General features: G+C 39.2%; 1 protein-coding gene across 2 annotated transcripts in view; it reads left to right on the top strand.

Annotated features, from left to right (window-relative positions):
• Positions 1-3497: 3497 nt before the first annotated feature.
• The window catches only part of LOC149241925 (Serine carboxypeptidase S28 family protein), a 165374-nt gene continuing 144721 nt past the window's right edge, over positions 3498-24150 (top strand). The window contains exons 1-2 of one of the 2 annotated variants that reach the window (XM_089374082.1): positions 3498-3699; positions 3855-4279. In XM_089374082.1, the coding sequence (XP_089230208.1) occupies positions 3881-4279 (399 nt within the window). In that variant the 5' untranslated portion in view covers positions 3498-3699; positions 3855-3880. Of the gene's footprint in view, positions 3700-3851; positions 4280-24150 lie in introns of both variants that reach the window. The other variant, XM_089374081.1, reaches the window with a different exon arrangement.

The following is a 24150-nucleotide window of genomic DNA, read 5'->3' as shown; positions in this document are numbered from 1 at the left end:
CCCAACAATATAATCAAAAGGAAAAGCAACCAGTCATGTTGAAACTTACACCACATCGTCGCTTAGTAGATTAGCTGATAAACATGTCGATACTGACCATCAACACCATAAATATATTGTACTCACAATGCTCAAAGGTGCATGGTTTGCATTTTGATTGGAGGAAAAAAAAAAGAGAAGGGGCATGAATCCATGTTAATATGAATATGAAGACAATGGAAATTGTTAGGAAACCAGCTCACAAAAAGATAAAAAGATAGATCAACGCCTTAGAATTCAGCCTCTTCGAGGGGGCAACCTCCTTTACATTACACAAATGAACAATTCTTGGATGATACAAATGAAAAGACCTCCTTTCTATATATAGGAGTCTAAGGGGTCATAATATAATCAGAGCCGACATAACAATAATAATGTAAGGGCACAATAATAACAACAGTGGGCTTCTATGGGGCACAATAATAACAATATGGGGACTACATGGGCACAAAAATATAATAAGGGGGTTGTACTAATAACAATAAGGGGTTACACTAGTAGTATAGGGATCTAACATGCCCCTCTCCTTCAAAAAGTGTTGTCCTCAATGCTTGAGTAGTTCTTGATGCTTCTGTATAAATTCTTGTCCTCCCATGTGGAATCTTCAGTGGGTAAGTTCTTCCACTTGATGAGATACTCTGAAATTGATCTATTTCGCAGCTGTCGATTTCTCGGTTCTGTGAGCGCTTCAGGTTCCAGTATGATTTTTCCTTCCTTGTCAAGTTCTCGCAACATTGTTTGAACTAGGATCTTCTGCAACTTTTGAATGAGTTCCCACTCCTTTGGGCATATGGATATCTGTAAGGCCTGATGTTTGGAGGAACACTTCCTGAAATCAAATGAATAGCGTGATCATGATCACAAATAGGTGGGAGGCCTTTGGGAGTCTCGAATACCTTTGAATGATTGTCCAAAACGTTTTGGAGATATGGAGAAATACATGATTTCGACGTGGGATCCTCTAGTGAACATAATTGTGCAATTACTCCCCGTTGTTCTTTATTTAGAATCTTTGTCATGATGTTAAAGTTGATTATCATTCTTGGTTTCCCTTTGATACCCCTCAATTCAACTTCCTTTCCTTCCCAAAAAAATTTCAAGAAAATTTCTTGAAAATTAGAAGCTATCTTACCCAAAGATTGTAGCCATTGGACTCTTTTGTTTGAGATTTATCAATTGGCTAAAGAAGGTGTTTCTCTTTATATCCTCATAATGTGCTATCATTTCCTTCGTGAAAATTGACCACGTGACAAGTGGTTTACGAGAACAAAGCCCTTTTATACCATAAAAATTGATTTGATTCTAAATAATTAGATGCAATAAGTACCTTTTGTAACAGTGGTACACCATGTAGGAGAAAGTATCCAATTTATCGGATCCTTTCCATCAAACTTCCTCATATCGCCTTTTCTAGATTTTAGGAGCTCGATCTTGAAACAACTGTAACTCTGTAATTTCAGATTTTCCAGTTCTGAAATTGCGACCTGTAGTAGTCTTCTGTGTCCTCTTTTCAATTCCACCAATCTGATCAAAATTGAATTCTCCAATGAAGAGTTATGCCAAATCTCCCACGATGACCTAATTATAGTTTGGTTCAGTAGAACTAACTTGTATGACGTACCGCTGGTCACTGTTTCAACCTTAGGTTCTGAAAATGATACCCAAACAAACTACAGTCCGTCCTCTTTCTGTAACTTCTTACAAAAATTCAATCTGATGCTCAAAGAGACAGTTATGATGATTTTCCCACGGTGACCTATTTTGAATGTAATTCGGGGTCTACAAAAACCCTAACTTCCTCAGACTATATCTCCGAAAATATAGTGAGACAGGATCTAAAATTCGAAGCTGAGGTTTAGACCGATTTCTTCTCAAATGGGTTTTTTTATTCCCTTCTGAAACGTCGCAGGAAAAAAAGTTATAGCGAAAATTCCACGATGATCTATTTGGAGCAACGAAACCCTAGAATCCAAAGCTGTGATACCAAATGTTAGGAAACCAGCTCACAAAAAGATAAAAAGACAGATTAACGCCTTAGAATTCAGCCTCTTCGAGGGGGAAACCTCCTTTACATTACACAAATGAACAATTCTTGGATAATACAAATGACAAGACCTCCTTTATAATAGGAGTCTAAGGAGTCATAATATAATCAGGTTGACATAACAATAATAATGTAAGGGCATAATAATAAGAACAATGGGCTTCTATGGGGCACAATAATAACAATATGGGGACTACATGGGCACAACAATATAATAAGGGGGTTGTACTAATAACAATAAGGGGTTACACTAGTAGTATAGAGACCTAATAGATATCGAAGACCAAAACGTGCAATGTGCTTTGCATGTAGTGATTGTGCCATTTCCTTCACAAAGTCATGTTAACGCTCTCATGAATTTGGCATAACCACTGACTATATGAAGATTTTTCATCACCTTCATTGACACTAAATGGATCCATAAAAACATGGTTAAATGTTCTGCAAGAAACACCAATTTTATAATTTCTCTAATTTCCAGAGGTGATCTCAATCATGAGTTGGAGTAGCGAGGCTGGAAAATTTGTTTTTTGCTTATTCCTGATGGCTTATTGCTAAACCACAGTCACTCCTCCAACCTCGACCACTGTTTTCTTGCAATGCAAAAATTGAGTCCCGCAGTGGAGCACCTCCTTCACAGCAACTGCAACCCTAATGCTGATGACGATAAATATTCATTTACAGCTATCACATGCATAATGACAAATTGTTTGATGTCTTGCACGAAGCAAGTTGCCATAAATTTGAAAGTGCACAAGGTTATCTTCTGGTTAGTCTATGTTGCTTCCTCCATTTCTTAGCACTACACTACCTCCCTTATTTCTCGCAAACACATTCTTATCAAAAGTAAGCGGACCCTCTGAACTTCCTTTCCTACCTTTCAACAATTTTATTTTAATTTCCTGATTTGCAGCTAATTTCAATTATAACCTTGATGACCGACCTTACTAGTGAATAATGTCGACTTTTAGAGTTTATAACATAATTTATAAGCAAAGTTATTAAAAAAAATTACAAATAATATTATATCTTAAAATCATTATACATATTAAGACAAGAGCACCCAAAACAATAATTACATATTAAAACCTGAACTAATTATACATGTTAAGACAAGAGCACCAAAAACAATCATTACATATTAAATCCTGAACCAATAAATAAATTTAAATATTAATAAAACATAATCAAATCTAATCCATAATTTTTTTCAACCAAAAAGGAAATAATACCCTATCAAAAGAAAAATCAATTAAAAATAAAAAATAAAGATAAAAATATTAAATTAATAAGAAATAATATTTATGAACATTCGGAAACCAACATTCGCAAGCGAATCAATCCATCGAATTATTTGACTTGTCCTATACGGCTCCTACGAATGGGTGATTATTTTCTCGTTTCGAAGTTAAATTATAAGATTAGACTTCCTTCCGAAGATTACAACCCCACTTTCCTTTTGTTGAGGAGATTCCTGTTGTCATAGGCACCCTCTTCGCCTCAGGGTTTCCAGCACGGACACCTTCCCGTAGGTGTCGGCACACCTACCGCTTCAACGAAATGAATTACTATGATGACGTGCAGTGCACCTGGATGAAATCAGCGTAAACCATAATGTGAGTTCGTTTCTGGATAATCATCTGTACCTATATACACGGATGCCCTGTTTTCCCCACTAAGTTCTGTTAGTTACTTTTCCTAACTGACAATCCCCTGTATATCAATCAAACTGCAACCTATTGAAAAATCTGTTTTCCTGTGTGTTTAGCAGACAAGAATTTGAAGTCTGTAGAAGTTATGGCCATGGAGAAGCTATGGACGGGCTTGCTGTTACTGGTCTTGTTGCTTATGATGAGCTATGCAGGGGACGCAGGGCGTCCTTCCTTCTGGAGGCCCAAAACTCTGGGCGAGTTTTCAATTATTAACCGAGAGAAGTCATTTTTACAATCATCACAGTACGAGTACGAGACCAAGTATTTCACACAAAGGCTTGATCATTTTAGCTTCAAGAATTATGAGAAGTCAACGTTCCAGCAGCGTTATCTCATAAATGACAAGTACTGGCTAGGGGCAGAACGTATGGGGCCTATCTTTCTTTATTGCGGGAATGAGGGCTACATTGACTGGTTTGCTGTGAACACTGGATTTATGTGGGACATAGCACCTCAGTTCGGAGCTCTGCTCGTCTTTCCAGAAGTAAGCAATAACTTTTGTCTCATCAATTACTCTTGCTTTTAGTTGACAAGGGCAAAATCTCATCATGATTCTACAAGATTGCAGTGAAGGGTGTCTGGCTTTGTCATTTGAAATATTCTGATACTGTAACGGATCAGCATCCTACTACTCTAGTGTCTTAACTATAACGGTCGCTTACTCCCGACTTGGTGTTTGTTAGGTTCTAACTTGAGGGTTGTTGCAACATCTACTAGCTCAAATTGGGGTAGCAAATCTCGAGTTCTAATGTTGGATACAACTGCCATTTTCATAAGTCAATTTGGCATCTACCTGGGCTGTGATTAAATTAGATTATTATTATTATAAGATATGCTTATTCTAGCTTCGCAACGTTGAGGTCCATATCAAACCCATCTTTAATACATTTATCACATTAGATATAAACTGAAGATGATATGCCTATTCTAGCTTCACAACCTTTGAGGTGCATATCAAACTCATCTTTAATACATTGAGACAATCGAGATAGATATGCCTATTCTGGCTTCACAACCTTGAGGTGCATAGCAAGCTCATCTTTAATCCATTGACTTGGTGTTTGTTAGGTTCTAACTTGAGGGTTGTTGCAACATCTACTAGCTCAAATTGAGGTAGCAAATCTCGAGTTCTAATGTTGGATACAACTGCCACTTGCATAAGCAGTCAAACTGGCCGTCCCTTGTCCCACTAATAAGTGGTTTCATAAGTCAATTTGGCATCTACCTAGGCTGTGATTAAATTAGATTATTATTATTATAAGATATGCTTATTCTAGCTTCGCAACGTTGAGATGCATATCAAACCCATCTTTAATACATTTATCACATTAGATATAAACTGAAGATGATATGCCTATTCTAGCTTCATAATCTTTGAGGTGCATATCAAACTCATCTTTAATACATTGAGACAATCGAGATAGATATGCCTATTCTAGCTTCACAACCTTGAGGTGCATAGCAATCTCATCTTTAAGACATTGACCATTTGTGTGGTTCCTACATGTCATCTTCCAACTCGGCAACCTCAAGGTGCGTGTCAAACCTGGGTCCACAACCTTTGAGGTGCATATCAAACTCATCTTTAATACATTGAGATAATCGAGATAGATATGCCTATTCTAGCTTCACAACCTTGAGGTGCATACCAAGCTCATCTTTAATACATTGACCATTTGCGTGGTTCCTATATGTCATCTTCCAACACACGGCAACCTCAAGGTGTGTGTCAAACCTGGGTCCAACACGGCAACCTCAAGGTGCATGTCAAATCTGGGACTTGATGGGTTTTAGTGTTCATATGAAATGAGACCAATGCATGTCAAGATTCGAATGCACCGTTAAACACATAAAGTGTTGTCTATGGATCCACACCCCCCACGTAGATTGTAGAGAATCCGATATCTCTTAGTTCAAAGAGGCTACTTCTAAATGAGTTTATTGGGTTTTCTAGCCTGGTAGGTGACTGGGCTCTTTTGCATGGTGGAGCCTAGAGAGCCAGTGCTAGTTAGTAGTATATGTTTGTGGCTATTTAATGAAGATCAAGGAAGCAATAATCTAAGAATTTAGTAATCTTGCTGCGTTACAACCATAATATCAAGTATATGATCATTAACATGAGCCAATACACCAAGTGAAGATAAATTGTCACTCACGAGGAGGAGGAGAACTCCAGAATAACAAAGGTTTTTGCACTGCAAAAGATTATGGAAAAGATCTATAGAGAGAATATGAATTGATTCCTTGAACTGATCAATCATTATCTATATTTATATTAATTCACTACTGCTTATGGAAGCCCTCACTTTATTTATATTAACTTAGAGGTGCTCACGTAAGCCCTAGCTTTTGGGCAAAACACTCCATACTAATAATTTTTATATTTGTTAGGAATATTACATGTTACAAATAAGATTCGGAATCCAAGGAATCAACGGCCTATTCAGATGTCAAAGGAATCAGGGTATGATGATTGTAATCTCGATAATTGTTTATGTCAATGAAGCTTTGTATGATAGATAAGAAGAGAGTGGAATTTCCTATATTATAATATTGACATGGATGGATGGCCTTGTGCAGTCAGTAGGGGTTCTCTCTAATGAAAGGTCTGAATTAGACCTTACACTATTTAGAATAGGGAACCCCTTTGGATTATGGTCTCACAACTTTTTACTGGTTTTGAGGGGTTTATGGGTTGTCTACCATTTGGGTTTTTCTATGACATGATAAATGAAACAGAATTAGTCTGATATGCAAAGTGTAGAATAATGCCCCAGTGAAGCTAACAAAATCAAGGCCACTCAATATGTCACTATTTTATATATTTAGCAAGAAATTTTCTTTGGTACAAAAGAGGGCAAATGGCAATTATTTTCCATATTCTCTATAACCTGCCACATTTCAATAGAGTCTGTAACCTTATGTGTAATTCCCTTGCGAGCATTATGAGTTGCCTTCTTCCAATATCTCAAACTGAAATTCATCTCTCCAAGGGCTCTGGGAGTACTGCTAGCCCCTCACATTATCAAACTGTAGTTGAACCCGCTGATAGGCAAGTTCCCATGCTTGAATATGGGTCATGACATCTGCTATATCTTGGCCCTGGGCTTGCACATGTTGTGGTCTATCGTAGAATTCTATCTGGACATTTTTCAACTCCTTTTGCATCTTGAAGGCACAGTCAATAAAATTCAAAAGCTAATACATGCTTTTGGACTTATAATCATTAGCTTGGTTTCCTAGCAAGGTGATTTTAATTTTATACTGCTTTATTTTCTTCTCTACATCCACAACTTTATGAACATTAACTTGTGCAATAACTAGACTAGCAAAAGCAGAGGAAAACAAACTCAATTTTCTTGTATCAATCACCCAGGCTTAGTAGTGAGCATCATTTTGGAATCCGAGCTGATTCTCCTTTGTTTGTGCTTCTGCCTTATTACTTTCTTCGTTTATCAGATACAAGAATTCTAAATTGGCAACTTCATCTATTGGTGTTGGAATAGGGTCATCACCACCTGCTACCATGCCTAGACCAAAGGTATCGGTAGATGTTTGAGTAATGAAGAATTTTTCCATTGATGAAGAATCTTGTTCTTCCATGTTGCCCTCACTGACATTTGTTTGCTGTGCTAATTCTTCTCCTTCTTCCCTTGTCTCTTCTATTTGAGTAGTGTTCTGATTTTTCTTCTTCTTTTCTCTTCTGCTTTGCTTTAGCTTCTTTTTTAGCTAGCCATGTTGCTTTATTTTTTTCTAGTTTGCTGTGCTAATTCTTCTCCTTCTTCCCTTGTCTTTTCTATTTGAGTAGTGTTCTGATTTTTCTTCTGTAGTTCTTCTTCTTTTCTCTTCTGCTTTGCTTTAGCTTCTTTTTTAGCTAGCTATTGTTGCTTTATTTTTTCTACTTTAGCATCAATTTTCAATTCCTCTCTCTTTTCCTTGCTTTTTTGGTTTTAATCTCAACTTTCTTCTTCTTAGCCTCTGTATCGACTTTGTTTTTTTTCCTCTGCTGCTTGTTTTGTCTTGGCATCTGCATCTTCCTTAGCTTTTCTTTCAGCTTCTGTCTTCTTTGCTAACATTTTAGTTTTAGATTCAACCAGTTTCAGCCAAACAACGGTCTAGACCAGGTTCGCAGACGAGAAATGGCCGGTTAGGTATGGAGCTGTCCGACTGTTGTATGGAATTAGTTGGTTTAGCACTTATTTGGCCTTTTTCATGGAGTTGGCTGGTTTAATACAGTGCATATAAGGATCATTGGAACACATTTTTTTAAACAATAATTTATGAGTGGGGAAGCCTAATATTCAATCCTAATGGCCTACTAATGCTATGTAATTAATGTTAATGTTAAATTCTTTTATCTTTTTAAATTTTACTTATATTTTTAGCATTACAATTATTTTTTTAGGATGTCTGAGAGTGGTTCCAACCTCATTGAATTTCAGATGGAGAAAGTAGAATTTTAGATCTAACTCAAAATCCAGTAGACTTAACAGTTATCAGGATTTCAAGCTTGGGGGGATTGCAACATTTCCATTGGATTCTATCATGTATGAGGGTATGGAACTGGCATTTAATCAAAAACATCATTTCTCTATGTACCTTGATGTCGGTGGCATTGATTGTTGAACTCCTCTTTCATGACCCTAGTAAAAATGTACCCATCACTCAAACAAAATCTCGATTTAACATGTTAAGTTTTTTCTATCTGATTTTAATGCTTAGAAAGTGTTATTGATCATGAGGATCCAGATATAGGCAATGGTTTTGATGATATGTAGATACTTGTTGTACCATGATTTTTTTTGGCCTACAGAGGCTATCTAGAGCCAATTTTTTTTGTTTTGTTTTGTTTTGTGTTGTGTTTTTGTTTTAATGTATTATTGGTTAAAAAATGATTGCACTTGGTGCTATTTTGGTTATATGCACCCTTGCTTTATATATGAGAATTTTTTCATATTTGGGTATAACGGTTTGGATTCATATGGATCCTACTAAAATTTGAATATTTATGTATTTTTTGGTGGATTAGTCTTTTGGTCCAATTTTTTTCTAGTTCTGGTCCGGTTCACATTTATGGGCTCTACCAATACGATGAATGGTCCGGTTCTGATAACATTGTTCTTTTTAGCTTTTATTTGTGCTTCTTCTTTATCAAACCCATTATTCTCTATGGCTCCAAGATTCAAGGATTGAGCGTGTTGTAGACATGCTGGACTAGGCTGGAGAGAGTATAGACCTTGCTTCTTAGGTGCATCATCCGATGTAAGTGAACAATTTTGCAGCCCATCATTCAGGAAAAGTTCAATACCCACCCTTTTAGCCTCTAGGTCATTTTTTGCTTGGTTTCTTTCCTTCATAGAGTCCAATCTCTGAGAGACTCTCGCACTGGGAGGGAGAGGTATCCCTTCCTTGCACTTTGCCCCTCAAAGGCTATTGCTTCAGATCCTTCCACAGGGCAAGGATGAAGTTGGTTTTGAGAAGCGTCTCGACTTCTTTCGTTGATTACTATTTCCTAGAGTGCTTTTTCCTATTCATACTCCCTTGATGCAATGCTCCTTCTCTTGCCAACTAGACAAGTACTGAGCCATGCTATCAAAGAGGATATATATAGATTCTAAATTTAGGTCACTTGGATATCACCTTTGACGATCCTGGGCTTGAAGATGTCTTTCTACCTAGAGCACCTTTTGGAGTTGTGGGATGGCATCATCGTTTGCCCCCCTTATATGCACAAAGATTGGATGCATTCGTTGAGGATTTATTTGGGATAGTTCGGGTCGGCTTCCATCGACTTCATATAGAGACAAATCACCATATACCATGATCTAATAAGATCTGCCAGACGTGCCACCTTGAGGAGCCAGAGATGGAGATGCACCTCATTTTTTAGTGTCCCTTATATTATGAGATTAGAGGACATTATTGGTAGTTTTTGTAGCAACGGATAAGTGTTCTAGTCTCAGATTTTGTCTAAGAGGCTAAGGAACAAGAGATGTCCAAAACCTAGAAATGTTACGTGAGAAATGACTTGGAGATGCCTTAATTAAATTAACTAGCCATCATTAAAATATTTCCTAAGTCTAACTTAGGAAAAGTGGTTAATTAAAGACAATTAAATTAAGGAAGTTCGATTTTGCTCTAGAGGCTTCTATTTGTGATATCAAATTGATCTTAGCCATAGATTGAGATGTAATCATGGCTGTTGAGACTCCAACAACAAATTATAAGAGCAAGTCAAAGAGCTTGGAGAAGACATCAGAACCAGTTAATGAGTTGAGCAGTTCGACTACCCAGTTGCAGGTTTTCAATAGGGCGCATTTGAAGCTAGGGAAAGCATCAAAGCAAGGGTTTTGGTAGAGATTTAAGAGTAGGAGTCTGGGAGAATTTTCCTCAGTATTTTTCGGTGTCCGGGAGACAGGAAGAGGAGGCCGCTACAGCTAGTGCGAGTTAGCCAAATTCCCAGTGCGAGTGGCCGAAGGAGCCACGTTTGAGTTGCTGGTTGTTGGATCAGTGTTCTGGAGGCACATTGAGTGGGTTTTAGAGGTAGAGGGAGGCAATACGACTTCCTGGAGGTGATTCAAGGGCTGTACGAATTTCCCAAAGCTGGAGGTGTGCATTTCTGGCAAGCAGTGCGCATAGTCAATTGGAGTGCGCGTGGCTTGGGTGAGGCAAATCTAGTTGCAGAGGGAGATAATTTTATTTTAGCCAGTTGAGATTGCTGAAGCTTTGCGAGATTGGCAAGCAAATCATTATACTCTTGAATTGCTAAAGATAATAATAAAACCCTAATTTATTGCATTGGTTTTCCCTTTAGGGTTTTTCCAGGGACATTTGTCCAAAAACAACATCATATTTTTGTGTGTGTGCATCTATTTCTCAGTTCTAGTTTTTATATGTCCACAACATTTTTATTGTGAAGAATGCAATAGTGAATGTGTTGTTATTTGATGAATAATAATTTAGAGGACAAATAAGCTACTAATAGTTAGAATATAAATATCCCGTTATTGCATTCAAGGAATTTTCACATGGTATCAGAGCATTAAATATTGGATCAAAGGCTCTAGGCTAACAAAAGCGATATTTGTGCAATTTAGAGGGAGATTTGCAGCATGAGATTCCATATTTGCGCAGGCCAACCAGGCAGTGCGAATTGCAAGGAGACAATAGATCGATTTCTAGTCCAGGTTGGAGGAAAAGTTCAATTTGTCTCAGGAGAAGTAACAACAGGCAGTGGGAAATCCGGAAAGGGTTTTTGGTGAGCAGATCGGAGATTCGCAGAGCAGATCTAATGCAATGATTTTGTAGCAAAGGGTTTTGCAGTAACAGATCATTGCGGGGCAAAGAAGAGAGCGCACAGAGTTTCCAGAGAGCAAATTTCCAGGACAATTCTTAGAGTGTTTCTAGTATTCTAGTGTCAAGAAAGGAAGTCGTGATCTCCAGCGAAAGTAGGTTGTAGTAAGTAGTGCAAGCTGCGAGTGGGAGCTTGCCAGTGTGTGTTTCAGGGTCAACAGTGCATATGCTAGTGCCGAAGAAGGGCATATGGAGGTAGAGCGAGTTACCTAGGAGAGAAGTACCACGCAGTGCGAGTTCTAGGAAGGAATCTGGAGGCAAGTACAAATTACCCAGGATCAGATTTGTGCATTCCAGATAGGAGTACGAGTAGCAGGGAGAAGGCCGAGTTAATTTTCCGAAAGGAGAAAGAGATTTCCTAGTTTATTTCTTTAATTTTTTGAGTTTCGTAGAGATGGCTGCAATACGACTCAGGGATCAAGACAGGTTGGATGGAGCCTCCAACTTTGGCATCTGGAAAGTGAGGATGCAATTCCTATTGGATGAGCATGGTCTAAAGCATTGGTATCAGGATCGACCAAACTAGTTTGAATCGACCGATCTGACCGTTTTGAAGCAAAAATCGGTTCAGACGGTGACTTGAACCGGCCAGTTTGGTAAAGCCGCATAGAATGCAACAAGGGGGGCTTGCTTTGCTTTTCTTCTTTTAATTTTTGTCTTAGCTGGGCACCAGCCCACAATAGGTGCCTAATACTCAAGCTTATGGCCCTACTATTGCTATGCAATTCATGGTAATGTTAAATTCTTAAAGTAAAAGTGAAATTCTCCTTTATTTTTCATTTTCATCATTTTACTTAAATTTTTAACATTACCATGAAATGACTTAGGATTTTTGAGTGGTTCCGACCTCATTGGATTTCATATGGAGAAAGTTGAAATTCAAATCTCACTCAAAATCTGGCAGACTTATTAGTTTTTCAAGATTTAAGGATTGAGGGGCTTGCAATGTTTCCATTGGATTTTGTCATGTATGAGGGTATCGAACTAGCATTTAATCAAGAGCACCAATCCCTCTATGTGCATTGATGTTAGTGGCATTGATGTTAGAGTACATTGATTGTTGAATTCCTCTATCATGATTCATGATCCTACTAAAAATGTACCAGTCACTCAAACAAAATCTTGAATTGACATGCCAAGCATTTTTTATCTTATTTTAATGCTAAGAGGGTGATATTGATGATGAAGATCCCAATATAGGTAAATATTTTGATGATATGTAGGTATTTGTTGTGGCATGATTATTTTTAGATGCTAGAGGACATATAGCTCTTGTTTTTTGATGTATTTTTGGTTCAAAGATGGATTGCACTCGGTGTTATTTTGGTTATGTGCACCCTTACATGCTCTATAAATGAGAACTCTTACTTATATGTGTATAAATGGTTTGGATTCATATAGATGCACATGAATATATGTGGTTTTCTTTAAAGTTTGAATATTTTATGTGTTTTTGGTTGACCGGTTTTTTGGTCCAGTTTTTTTATTGGTTTCGGTCCATTTCTGACCGGTTCCTAGTCCGATGGGTCTACCGGTTCAATGACTGGTCTGGTTCTAATAACATTGGTCTAAAGGAGTTAGTGACATCAGTTGTTGCTGACCTGACAAATCCTATCTAGTACCATGAGTACAAGAAGGATATGGCCAAAGCTAAGAGGATGGTCCTTGACGAAGTTTGAGATCACATCGTCCTGCATATCACAGAGAAGAACACAACGAAGCACATGTGGGATGCCATAGTGAAGCTGTGCTAGGATTTGTTCGAGAATCGGAAATTGATTCTCAAGGAGAAGTTGAGGACAGTCAAAATGCAAAAGGGCGAAGGTGTAATGTCCTATCTTATCAAGATTCAATCAATCAGAGACGTGTTCACTGTAGTGGGAGAGAAACCAACCAAGGAAAAACTGGTGCACACAACACTCAACGGGTCTACTAAAGAGCGGCATACATTCGTCCAAGTAATTTTTGGGCAAGACACACTTCCTAGTTGGGAGTACCTATGGAGTGACTTCATAGGAGGAGCTAAGGCTCAGTCTCGTAGAGTGTAACCAACAACAGTGGAAAGGGACCAAAGGTAGAGAAGGAGGAGGAGAACTTAGCTCTTGTAGGGAAGGGTTCCCAGGGCTGTGCATAGTTTCTCAGTTCTAGTTTTATATTTTTGCAATGTTTTTATTGTGACGAATGCAATAGTGAAGTTATCGTTATTTGCTAAATAATAATTCAAAAGAGAAATAATTTGCTAATAGTTAGAAGATAAATATCCAGTTATTGCATTCAAGGAATTTTCAGGTACTTGAGAGAGTTACAGAGCCAAGTAGGTGTAGTCACATACTCAAGAGACAGTTGTAGAGCTAGTTGCAAGTTGCAGTGACACAACAGGCAGTGCGAATTGGCTAGTTGTAGAGAGCAAGGAGTAGTTCCAGTTTTTAGACAGCGAGATTTCCCAATTATTTTTAGTAGGAGATAGAGATTCAGAGGGAGTCTAGCTTCAGAGGGAGTGACCCTATGGAAGCTTGATCTTCAGGTACTGAGAGATCAACACTTACAGGTGCAGTGATGACTTCAACACAAATGCATCAACAATGTGAGATCAAAGTATGTGTAGTAGCATGATGGACAATGACAGTCGGTGTAGTTTCTTCACAGTGATTTCTAGTGACAGAGAGTTAGTTCAACTCGATGTTGTGAAGGAAGGAGGTATCACAGATGAACACTAGCAACATGGATCGGTTTGGCTGCAACATGTTCCCACTGTTGAAAAATGTAACTAGGTTCAGTCTTCATACTAACATGTAATTGTGATTTTATGTAAGAGATGTAAAGAAGAAAAATAAATTATTGTAATGCTTGCATCATGGGTTTCATAAGCAAGAGATTTATTTTTAGTTAAGGCTCCCATTGAGAGCCTTCAGGAATTTTGTCATCTAGTCATAAAGTATCAAGAGTCATTGTCATGTTATGAAGACATGTTACACATTGTAAAGAGTCACACTTGTCTATGTAAAGACATCCTCCAAGACCTTGTCACTAGCCCTCTTCAAGTTGGCCTACAATGAATGTTGATGTCGGCCCTCCTTTAGGTAATCATGTTGGCCTAAAGGGCATGAGGAAACATGTATATATAACAGTGCTCGACCTCATTTTGAGGCAAGCAATTCGGTGAAGAGAAGCCTAAAATCATAAGTGCGAAGAAGGACTAGAGAAAAGAAGTGAAGGACCAAAGAAGGATAGCGAAGGAAGGAACACTTCTGGGAAGTTTGATTTGGGCTAGTATACTCTCCCACGTGTGAAGGCAATAGATCTGAAGGCATCTAGCCGCTAGCGAAGGTCGAAGAACTTGCAACTACATTGATGTGATCTTGTTTGGGTAAAGGATCTCACTAGAAGAAGTCGAGTAAAAGTGCTATATGTCTCTCTCTCTTGAAGAGACTAATCAAGGAGTGAAACTGTTCTAGGGTTTCTGAAATAGGGTTGACCTAAGAAGCCAAGATTCTCAAGGAAGCCAAAAGGAGTAGTGTGGAAAGGAAGAGTCCGAGATTCTAGAAGGAAGTCGAGAAAAGGAAGAGGAAGAATAGTAAGGAGGCTAGTGACTTGGTCTTGGGAGGACTCTAGTGTCAAGGGAGGACTGTAGTGTCAAGGGCCTTTGTCATGGTCTTGGTGTTCGTCAATTGAAGATCTATAAGAAAAATTTCGTTTGGGTTTTCCTCTCAAAAAGTGAGAGGTTTTGGCTCTGGCTGACAAGCCTACATACTGTGTCTCTTGTCTTTTGTTGTTTATGATTTGGTAATTGTCTTGATGAAAATAACGCAATAATAACCTTTAGAAGAGAAGATCATAATCAAGAAGTAAAAGTCTATCACAAGCAATTATCAAGAAGAGAAATCTCCTAACTACTGAATCCCTAGATTTCTCAACATGGTATCAGAGCTTAGGTGCTGAAGTCAAGGAGGGGCTTTTTATGAAAGAGACACACAAGGATCACGGTTCAAGAAAGGGATCAAGGCAAGACAAAGAATACCAAGCAAGATATCAAAATCATATTGAAACCCTAGATCAAAGAAATCTACTTCAACAAGAGTCTCGAAGGAAGCAAAAAGAAAGGGTAAAAACTCTAGAAGAATTTTTGAGATCATCAATCACCAAAGGAGTGGAAGCTCAAAGAAGACTGTCATAATCTTCAAGAAGGGTCGTAAAGCAAGCTCTCTCTCTCATCAATCTTTCAAGGTGTAATCTTCTATCTACATCAACATCAAGATTAAGGAGGAAGCAGGTAAAGAAAGCAACATCTACTCGAGTAAGTTTATGACTTCATCTGATACTATCAAAATGTCTTTTTGCAAGGAGAGCAACAAATTCGTTGGGGCTTCAAATTTCCTTGCATGGAAGAAAAGAACAAACATAAATCTCATTGAGAATGAAGTCATGGATCACATCAAGGGGTCAATAACCCAACCTCCCAAAGAAGACACTCAAGCACATGCTAGATTCATGAAAGGGGAGGTGAGGGCCCAGAGGATTCTCATAGAATCCATCAAAGACTCTCTCATCCCATATATATCAAAATTAGATATTGCAAGAGCAATATATGACAAATTGGTAGAGTTGTTTTCTGTAAGTACTGCAGGAGAACTTATCTCTCTAAGGCAAGAACTCTACAAATTAAAGATCTCAAAGGAAGAAGGAATAGCCTCATATTTTATGAGGATTTCAGAAATAAGAGATCAACTTCAAGATTTGGGTGAAATAATGTCTGACAAAGAAATGACTATTGTAGTATTGAATGCACTACCGGAGGAATGGGGCAACTTCACTTCAAGTATTTATGGAAAGAAATAAGCCACTCCTTTCCAGGATCTATGGTCATTATGTGAAAATTCTATCACTGCAGCAACTGATTTACTTTTCCTACTTATTTCATAATAAGTTATTCATGAAATTACTTCAACAAATATTAAAATAAATATTGTTGCAGATATCACACCGTAGTACAGAAACAAACATATGCACACATTGACACAGTTATTTGGGACTAATGTCCCCGAAAAAACCCAAAGTGGGAAAACCGGTGCAGCAAGGGAGGATTTTATTATTCAGCAATTTTCTTCACAGGGTGCCAAACTGGCTTATCCACAGATACACAACCTTCCAACACTTTTCTAAACCCAGCGTAGGCCCTACTGACCTCTGCTATAGCCTGAAACCCTATGCGTCAACCTACTGAGGCTCTGCGCAACCTCTCTGGGCTTCTGCGTCACTCCTGTAGCCTCTGCGTCACTCCTGCAGCCTCTGCGTGGATGATGCAGGCCCTTCTGACTCGCGCAACCTCTGCTGCCTTTGCGTGGCTTCCTCTGGCTCTGCGTCTGCCTCTTTTGCACTGATCTCTAGTCTCTCTATTCCGTACTTGCTGCCTCCTGACTGCTCTCCAGACCACTGGTTCAATTTCTTAGCAAACCGCGCTCCAGAAATTGAACTAATTGGTCTCCCTCAGTGTATTCTCCAAGTGCCCCTCAAGCCTCCTCTTATACTTTTTCTATTGTCATCTCAACGGCCGAGATTAAGTCCCTAATCAACAGCTAAGATTAGATCTGGCTTGATCCATGACTTTTGGACCATTTTAACACATATTCATATTAATACACATTAATATTTTATTTTCCCGAAGTTTAGACTTAGGGACTCCATTAAAAATATTAATTATTTTAATATCTCCTGATCTGTCTAGAATCTGCTCAAACCCTTTCTGGGTATTGGAGATCTTATGTGCCCCAACCTCTCCACCAAATTTCGTGGTTAGAGCACATCCAATGCTACCGCAAATTAACACATTATGCAAGATTGAAGAAACTACAATTAAGGCAAAACTAATGTAGGATCAAATGAGCAGAATCAAGCATATGCTGCTATGGCAAGAAGAAAAGGAAAGTTTGGAAAATTTGGTTCTCAAAAGAAGAAGAACAACATGGATATAAGGTGCAATGCTATGGATGTCAAGAATATGGGCACTATAGAAGAGATTGTCCTAAGCTTAAAAGGGACAATTACAAGAGGAATAAGGAAGAAGCCCATATTACCGAAGAAGTGGAATAACCTGAGACAAAGAAGCCTAAGAAGGAGGAAGTGAGAGATCTCTACTATGACTGAGATAATCTCCTTCACTGAAAGGTAGTCTTTTGTTGTAAATTATAGACAGGAAGCATTGTAAATAAGATAGGATGCATCATATTTTTTTTTTTTGCTAAGTAAGTCTAATCTATTATTCACAGTAAAAGAGTACAATTACAGCAAGCTGAGCATGGTGAACCAACTAGCCTGAGAGTAAGGCCATTTGAGCCAGACATTGTCCAAAACTGAGAAATTGGACGAAATTTCCCACGCAGGGGATCCAGAAGAGCACAAACAACATACACAACAGCAACAGCAGACAAACACAACTGAAACTGGAAATTGATCTCGACACAGTAACAGAGACAGAATTTGACACATTGAGCCAAAAAACCTTTAAAACTGGGCCGCAAAAACCGGTTGAGCAGCTACACCGCTGGATTACTCGTCAGGTAACTCCTCCACGATCCTGCACCAACCCCCTGCATTCAGGTCCTAGGCTTGGGCCGCTGCATTATCATTCAAATCTGGAGGAGCAGGAGCCATAGGATTAGCATTGACAGCGTTGGCCGGTGGAACCATCCCGAGCTGCATACCAACAGTTGGCTTTGGAGTATTGGGATCACCCACATCCTGTTCATCCTCTGTGAGAGGCATTGGGGCACTGGTCTGGCCCTCATCTTGGGCTTCCTCTAGAAATAGGACAGAGACATGAGCCGTGATCCGAGGGCAATTGAGGGAGCAATTGAACGTGAAAATAGCAGAACCAAAGGAGGGCGAATTCAAAGAACCTGGGGAGCTTGGGTCGAGGAATTGACTGGGCCTCAGAATGCCCTCATTTCCACAGCGAGGACGAGGATCCTGATTAATGGCATCAGACCCCGAGGAAGGGCGAGAAGGGTTGCCCTGTCTTGAGCCTCTACGGCTGAGCATTCTCTGGCGAGGCCTCGGCATTGCAGAGGGAATACCACGAACAGTGGAGGGAACGCCACGAACAACAGAGGGGATGCCACAAATAACAGAGGGAATACCACTAACAGTAGAGGGAGTGCCACGAACAGTAGGAGGAATACCACTACCAGCAGAGGGAATGCTACAAACAACATAGGGAATACCACGCTCAGATAGCGTTTGTGAGCCTACCACCTGAGGTGCGGGCCGCTTAAAAGAACCAGAGCTTGACCCCCACGAAACCCAAGTGCCTGCAGAACCCGTAACCATCCAAAACAGCATGAAGCGCAACAGCATATAGCCATGGCTGAGGCCGGCTATTAAACAATTCCCACCTCTTCGATCCTCTCCCGCCATAACAATGGCATTCATGGGAGCCGAAGACTGATATCCAACTGCACATGCAAATCGGGACGGCATATTAATGCCCGTCTCAAACATTCCTTTGCCATTTATGATATCCACCTGCAGGCGTTTCTCTTCCCACATGGCCTCCTGTCCGGTGAACCTGGTTGGTAGGTGGCTTCGCCGCTTCGCCCACCCCAGTCCCATCACACTAATTGCTACTCGAATCACCCGCATCCAGGGAGGATGCATCATATTAGAGAATGGCATCATGAAGCATTAGAAGAGCCCGTGACATAGGCAACATGAAGGATGTCTGGAACAAAAATCTATGGCAGTCAACAAAAAACACAAGTGATACTTATGGAAAAAGGAAGAAGTCATCTAGGACAAGGCTCATCATACATTGGCCAATAAGATAACATCTGCAGGATAGGATATGCAAGATCCTCCAGATTCTCTGATGGAATCTTCATTGTAAGGTTCACTGATCATGAGGGAAAGCAAGTGTTGAATTCCAAACTTGTGGAATTCAAGGGATGATGGTATGATGACATAACAATGAAGCAGATCAAGGGGATGAAGTTCCTTCATTCAAAGGAAGCTGTTGCAGGAAGTCTGGATGACCCAAAGGAAAGATGAGGTATGTATGCTCACATTTGATATTATGGAAGTCATGTCATATGGTTGCGGACAACATGGATCACTTCTCTATCTTAAGAGGCATGATCAAAGAAAGAATCTCCTCCCTCAAAGGGATGCAAGAATGCATGAGTCACATATTTATTAGATGAAATCAACATAATATGTCCTCATATGGAGTATGAGGTGGTTGACTACAACTGAGGAACTCTTAAGCTCCTGGGAATGAAATGTGTGAAGAAAGGAAGGAAGAGATCTTGAAATATGCAACAATGGTAAAGCCAAAAGATCAAGAGGATTTGACTGTGATATCTCCTAGAAAGATATGAAGCCTTTGATGGAAGTCTCGAAAAAGATAGAGACCCTTGTCAAGACATATCTTTAGGAGATGTGTCAACATGTATGCAGGTTGCTGATGCCTACAGGAAGATGTCATGATGAAAGACCTTCACAAAGGTAATTATGATTTAAGTGTTCATTATTTATGAACTAGTATTTGGATGGGCTTATGCAGGGCTACCAAAGGGAAGAACTATGGATGTCTTCCAAGAAAACCATGGAGAAGGATGCAAGAACCTTCTGAAGAAGAAAACATGAGGAAGTTAGCATAACATGAAGCAATGGCAGACGTAGACTGATAGATCACTTTCTGATAAGAGGAATAATGACATGACTGGCTAATGGATAAAAGTGATGGATGGTCTGTGCCCTATGAAGAAGTCCCAAAAGATGAAGACTCCACGACAAAGGAAATTCATGACATCAAAGAAAGGAGTTCTTCAAGCAGCTGGTTGTCCCATCATCTCCACTTGAGGAGCTGTTGTAGGTCCCTATTTGAGAGGGAGCCTCGAAAGAAGTTTCTTACTTGGAAGAAACTTGGAAATTCCTAAGCCAAGATGGAGCTTAGGTACATTCCTTCTGTAGGAATGAGTACATTCCTTTATTGGAATAGATATGTCCTCCCTAATTGAGAGGGAGAGATAGACACATCATTCTGGTCTTCACCTGGGAAGACAAAATGAGAAGATTGGGTAATCATTTGGCATTTGATACTCTTAATGAGATAGGGCATCCAAGATAAGAGTAGTCGTGGAGGACCGATATTCTTTGAGGATTGGGGAGTCCAAGATAAGAATAGTCCCCATGCAACACACCTTGAGAACTCAGGTGGGGTATATTTCGAGAGAGACAATGATGAGAGTGTCTATAAATCATTGGTCTCGCCAACATTGAGCTAAGATATTGTGGAGAGATAGAGCCTATTAGTCAAGGCCTTGCATGTAACAATGCTGGTTGATATGATGTTAAACAAATGGGTTACCAATCTGATTCTTCTTATGAAAAATTCTTTAGATTGAGAATGACCAAGCACCATTATGAATACCTCCCTAGTTAGGAGGGAGTGTTGAAAAATGTAACTAGGTTCAGTCTTCATAATGACATGTAATTGTGATTTTATGTAAGAGATGTAAGGAAGAAAAATAAATTATTGCATTGCTTGCATCATGGGTTTCATGAGCAAGAGATTTATTTTTAGTTAAGGCTCCCATTGAGAGCCTTTAGGAATTTTGTCATCTAGTCATAAAGTATAAAGAGTCATTGTCATATAATGAAGACATGTTACACATTGTAAAGAGTCACACTTGTCTATGTAAAGACATCCTCCAAGACCTTGTCACTACCCCTCTTCAAGTCGGCCTGCAACGAATGATGATGTTAGCCCTCCATCAGGTAATCATGTCGGCCTAAAGGGCATGAGGAAACATGTATATATAGCAGTGCTCGACCTCATTTGGAGGCAAGCAATTTGGTGAAGAGAAGCCTACAATCATAAGTGCGAAGAAGGACTAGAGAAAAGAAGCGAATGACCAAGGAAGGATAATGAAGGAAGGAACACTCATGGGAAGTTTGATTTGGGCTGTTATACTCTCCCACGTGTGAAGGCAACAGATCTGAAGGCATCTAGCGAAGGTCGAAGAACTTACAGCTACATTGAGGTGATCTTGTTTGGGTAAAGGATCTCACTAGAAGAAGCCGACTAAAAGTTCTATAGGTCTCTCTCTCTTGAAGAGACTAATCAAGGAGTGGATTTGTTCTAGGGTTTCTGAAATAGGGTTGACCTAAGAAGCCGAGATTCTCAAGGAAGCCAAAAGGAGCAATGTGGAAAGGAAGTGTCCGAGATTCTAGAAGGAAGCTGAGAAAAGGAAGAGGAAGAGCAATAAGGAGGCTAGTGACTTAGTCTTGGGAGGACTCTAGTGCCATTTTCATGGTCTTGGTGTTTGTCAGTTGAAGATCTATAAGAAAAATTTTGTTTGGGTTTTCCTCTTAAAGAATGAGAGGTTTTGGCCCTAGCTGACAAGCCTACATATTGTGTCTCTTGTCTTTTGTTGTTTATGATTTGGTAATTGTCTTGATGAAAAGAAATAATAACCTTTAGAAGAGAAGATCATAATCAAGAAGTAAAAGTCTATCACAAGCAATTATCATGAAGAGAAATCTCCTAACTACTGATGCCCTAGATTTCTCAACATGGTATCAGAGCTTAGACGCTGAAGTCAAGGAGGGGCATTTTATCAAAGAGACACAAAAGGACCACGGTTCAAGAAAGGGATCAAGGCAAGACAAAGAATACCAAGCAAGAGATCAAAATCATACTAAAACGTTGGATCGAAGAAATCTACTTCAGCAAGAGTCTCGAAGGAAGCAAAAAGAAAAGATCAAAAACCCTAGAAGCATTTCCGAGATCATCAATCAGCGAAGGAGTGGAAGTTCAAAGAATACTGTCATAATCTTCAAGAAGGGTCGTAAAGAAAGCTCCCTCTCATCAATCTTGAGTAATCTTCTATCTACATCAACATCAAGATTAAGGAGGAAGCAAGTAAAGAAAGCAACATCTACTCAAGTAAGTTTATGACTTCATCTGATACTATCAAAATGCCTTTTTGCATCATATTAGAGAATGGCATCATGAAGCATTAGAAGACCCTGTGACAGAGGCAACATGAAGGATGTCTGGAACAAAAATCTATGGCAGTCAACTTTGTAGGATATAGCCCTTGGAGACCTCATTGAAAGCACAAGTGATACTTACAGAAAAAGGAAGAAGTCATCTTGGACAAGGTTCATCATACATTGGTCAATAAGATAACATCTGCAGGATGGGATATACAAGATCCTCCATATTCTCTGATGGAATCTTCACTGTAAGGTTCACCGATCATGAGGGAAATCAAGTGTTGAATTCCAAACTTGTGGAATTCAAGGGATGATGGTATGATGACATAATAGTGAAGAAAATCAAGGGGATGATGGTATGATGACATAACAGTGAAGCGAATCAAGGGGATGAAGTTCCTTCATTCAAAGGAAGCTGCTACAGGAAGTCTGGATGACCCAAAGGAAAAATGAGGTATGTATGCTCACATTTGATATTATGGAAGTCATGTCATATGGTTTCGGACAACATGGATCACTTCTTTATCTTAAGAGGCATGATCAAAGAAAGAATCTCCTCCCTCAAAGGGATGCAAGAATACATGAGTCACATGTTTATTAGATGAAATCAACATAATATGTCCTCATATGGAGTATGAGTTGGTTGACTACAACTAAAGAACTCTTAAGCTCTTGGGAATGAAATGTGTGAAGAAAGGAAGGAAGAGATCATGAAATATGCAACAATGGTAAAGGCAGTCAACATCCAAAAGATTAAGAAGATTTGACTATGATATCTCCCAAAAAAATATGAAGACTCTTATGGAAGTCTGGAAAAAGATAGACTTCATTGACAATACATATCTTTAGGAGATGTGTCAACATGTATGCAGGATGCTGATGCCTACATGAAGATGTCATGATGAAAGACCATCACAAAGGTAATTATGATTTAAGTGTTCATTATTTATGAACTAGTATCTTGATGGGCTTGTGCAGGGCTACCAAAGAGAAGAACTATGAATGTCTTCCAAGAGAACCATAGAGAAGGTTGCAATAACCTTCCAAAGAAGAAAACATGATGAAGGTAGCATAACATGAAGCAATGGCGTATGTAGACTGATAGATCACTTTCTGATAAGGGGGGAATAATGACATGATTGACTCATGAATAAAAGTGATGGATGGTCTGTGCCCTATGAAGAAGTCCCAAAAGAGGAAGACTCCAAGACAAAGGAAATTCATGACATCGAAGGAAGGAGTTCTTCAAGCAGCTGGTTGTCCCATCATCTTCACTTGAGGAGCTGTTGTAGGTCCCTATCTGAGAGGGAGCCTGGAAAGAAGTTTCTTACTTGGAAGAAACTTGGAAATTCCTAAAGCCAAGATGGAGCTTAGGTACATTCCTTATATAGGAATGAGTACATTCCTTCTGTAGGAATGAGTACATTCCTTTATTGGAATAGATATGTCCTCCCTAATTGAGAGGGAGAGATAGACACATCATTCCGGTCTTCACTTGGGAAGACAGAATGAGAGGATTGGGTAATCATTTGGCATCCGATACTCTTTGAGGATGAGATAAGGCATCCAAGATAATTGTAGTCGTGGAGGACCAATATTCCTTGAGGACTGGGGAGTCTAAGATAAGAATAGCCCTCATGGAACACATCCGGAGAACCCGAGTGGGGTATGTTCCGAGAGAGACAATGAGGAGAGTGTCTATAAATCATTGGTCTCGCCAGCATTGAGCTCAGATCTTGTGGAGAGATAGAGTTGTTAGTCAAGGCTCTGCTATGTAAAAATGCTGGTTGATATGATGCTAAACAAATGGGTTACCAATCCGATTCTTCTTATGATAAATTCTTGAGATTGAGAATGACTAAGCACCATTATGAATACCTCCCTAGTTAAGAGGGAGTGTTGAAAAATGTAACTAGGTTCGGTCTTCATAATGACATGTAATTGTGATTTTATGTAAGAGATGTAAAGAAGAAAAATAAATTATTGTAATGCTTGCAGCATGGGTTT

Source organism: Pinus tabuliformis, chromosome 8 (assembly GCF_031772625.1).
Source record: "Pinus tabuliformis cultivar Carrire ecotype Pingquan chromosome 8, CPIR1, whole genome shotgun sequence".
Lineage (NCBI taxonomy): Eukaryota > Viridiplantae > Streptophyta > Pinopsida > Pinales > Pinaceae > Pinus > Pinus tabuliformis.
This window is presented reverse-complemented; position numbering and strand designations above follow the sequence as displayed.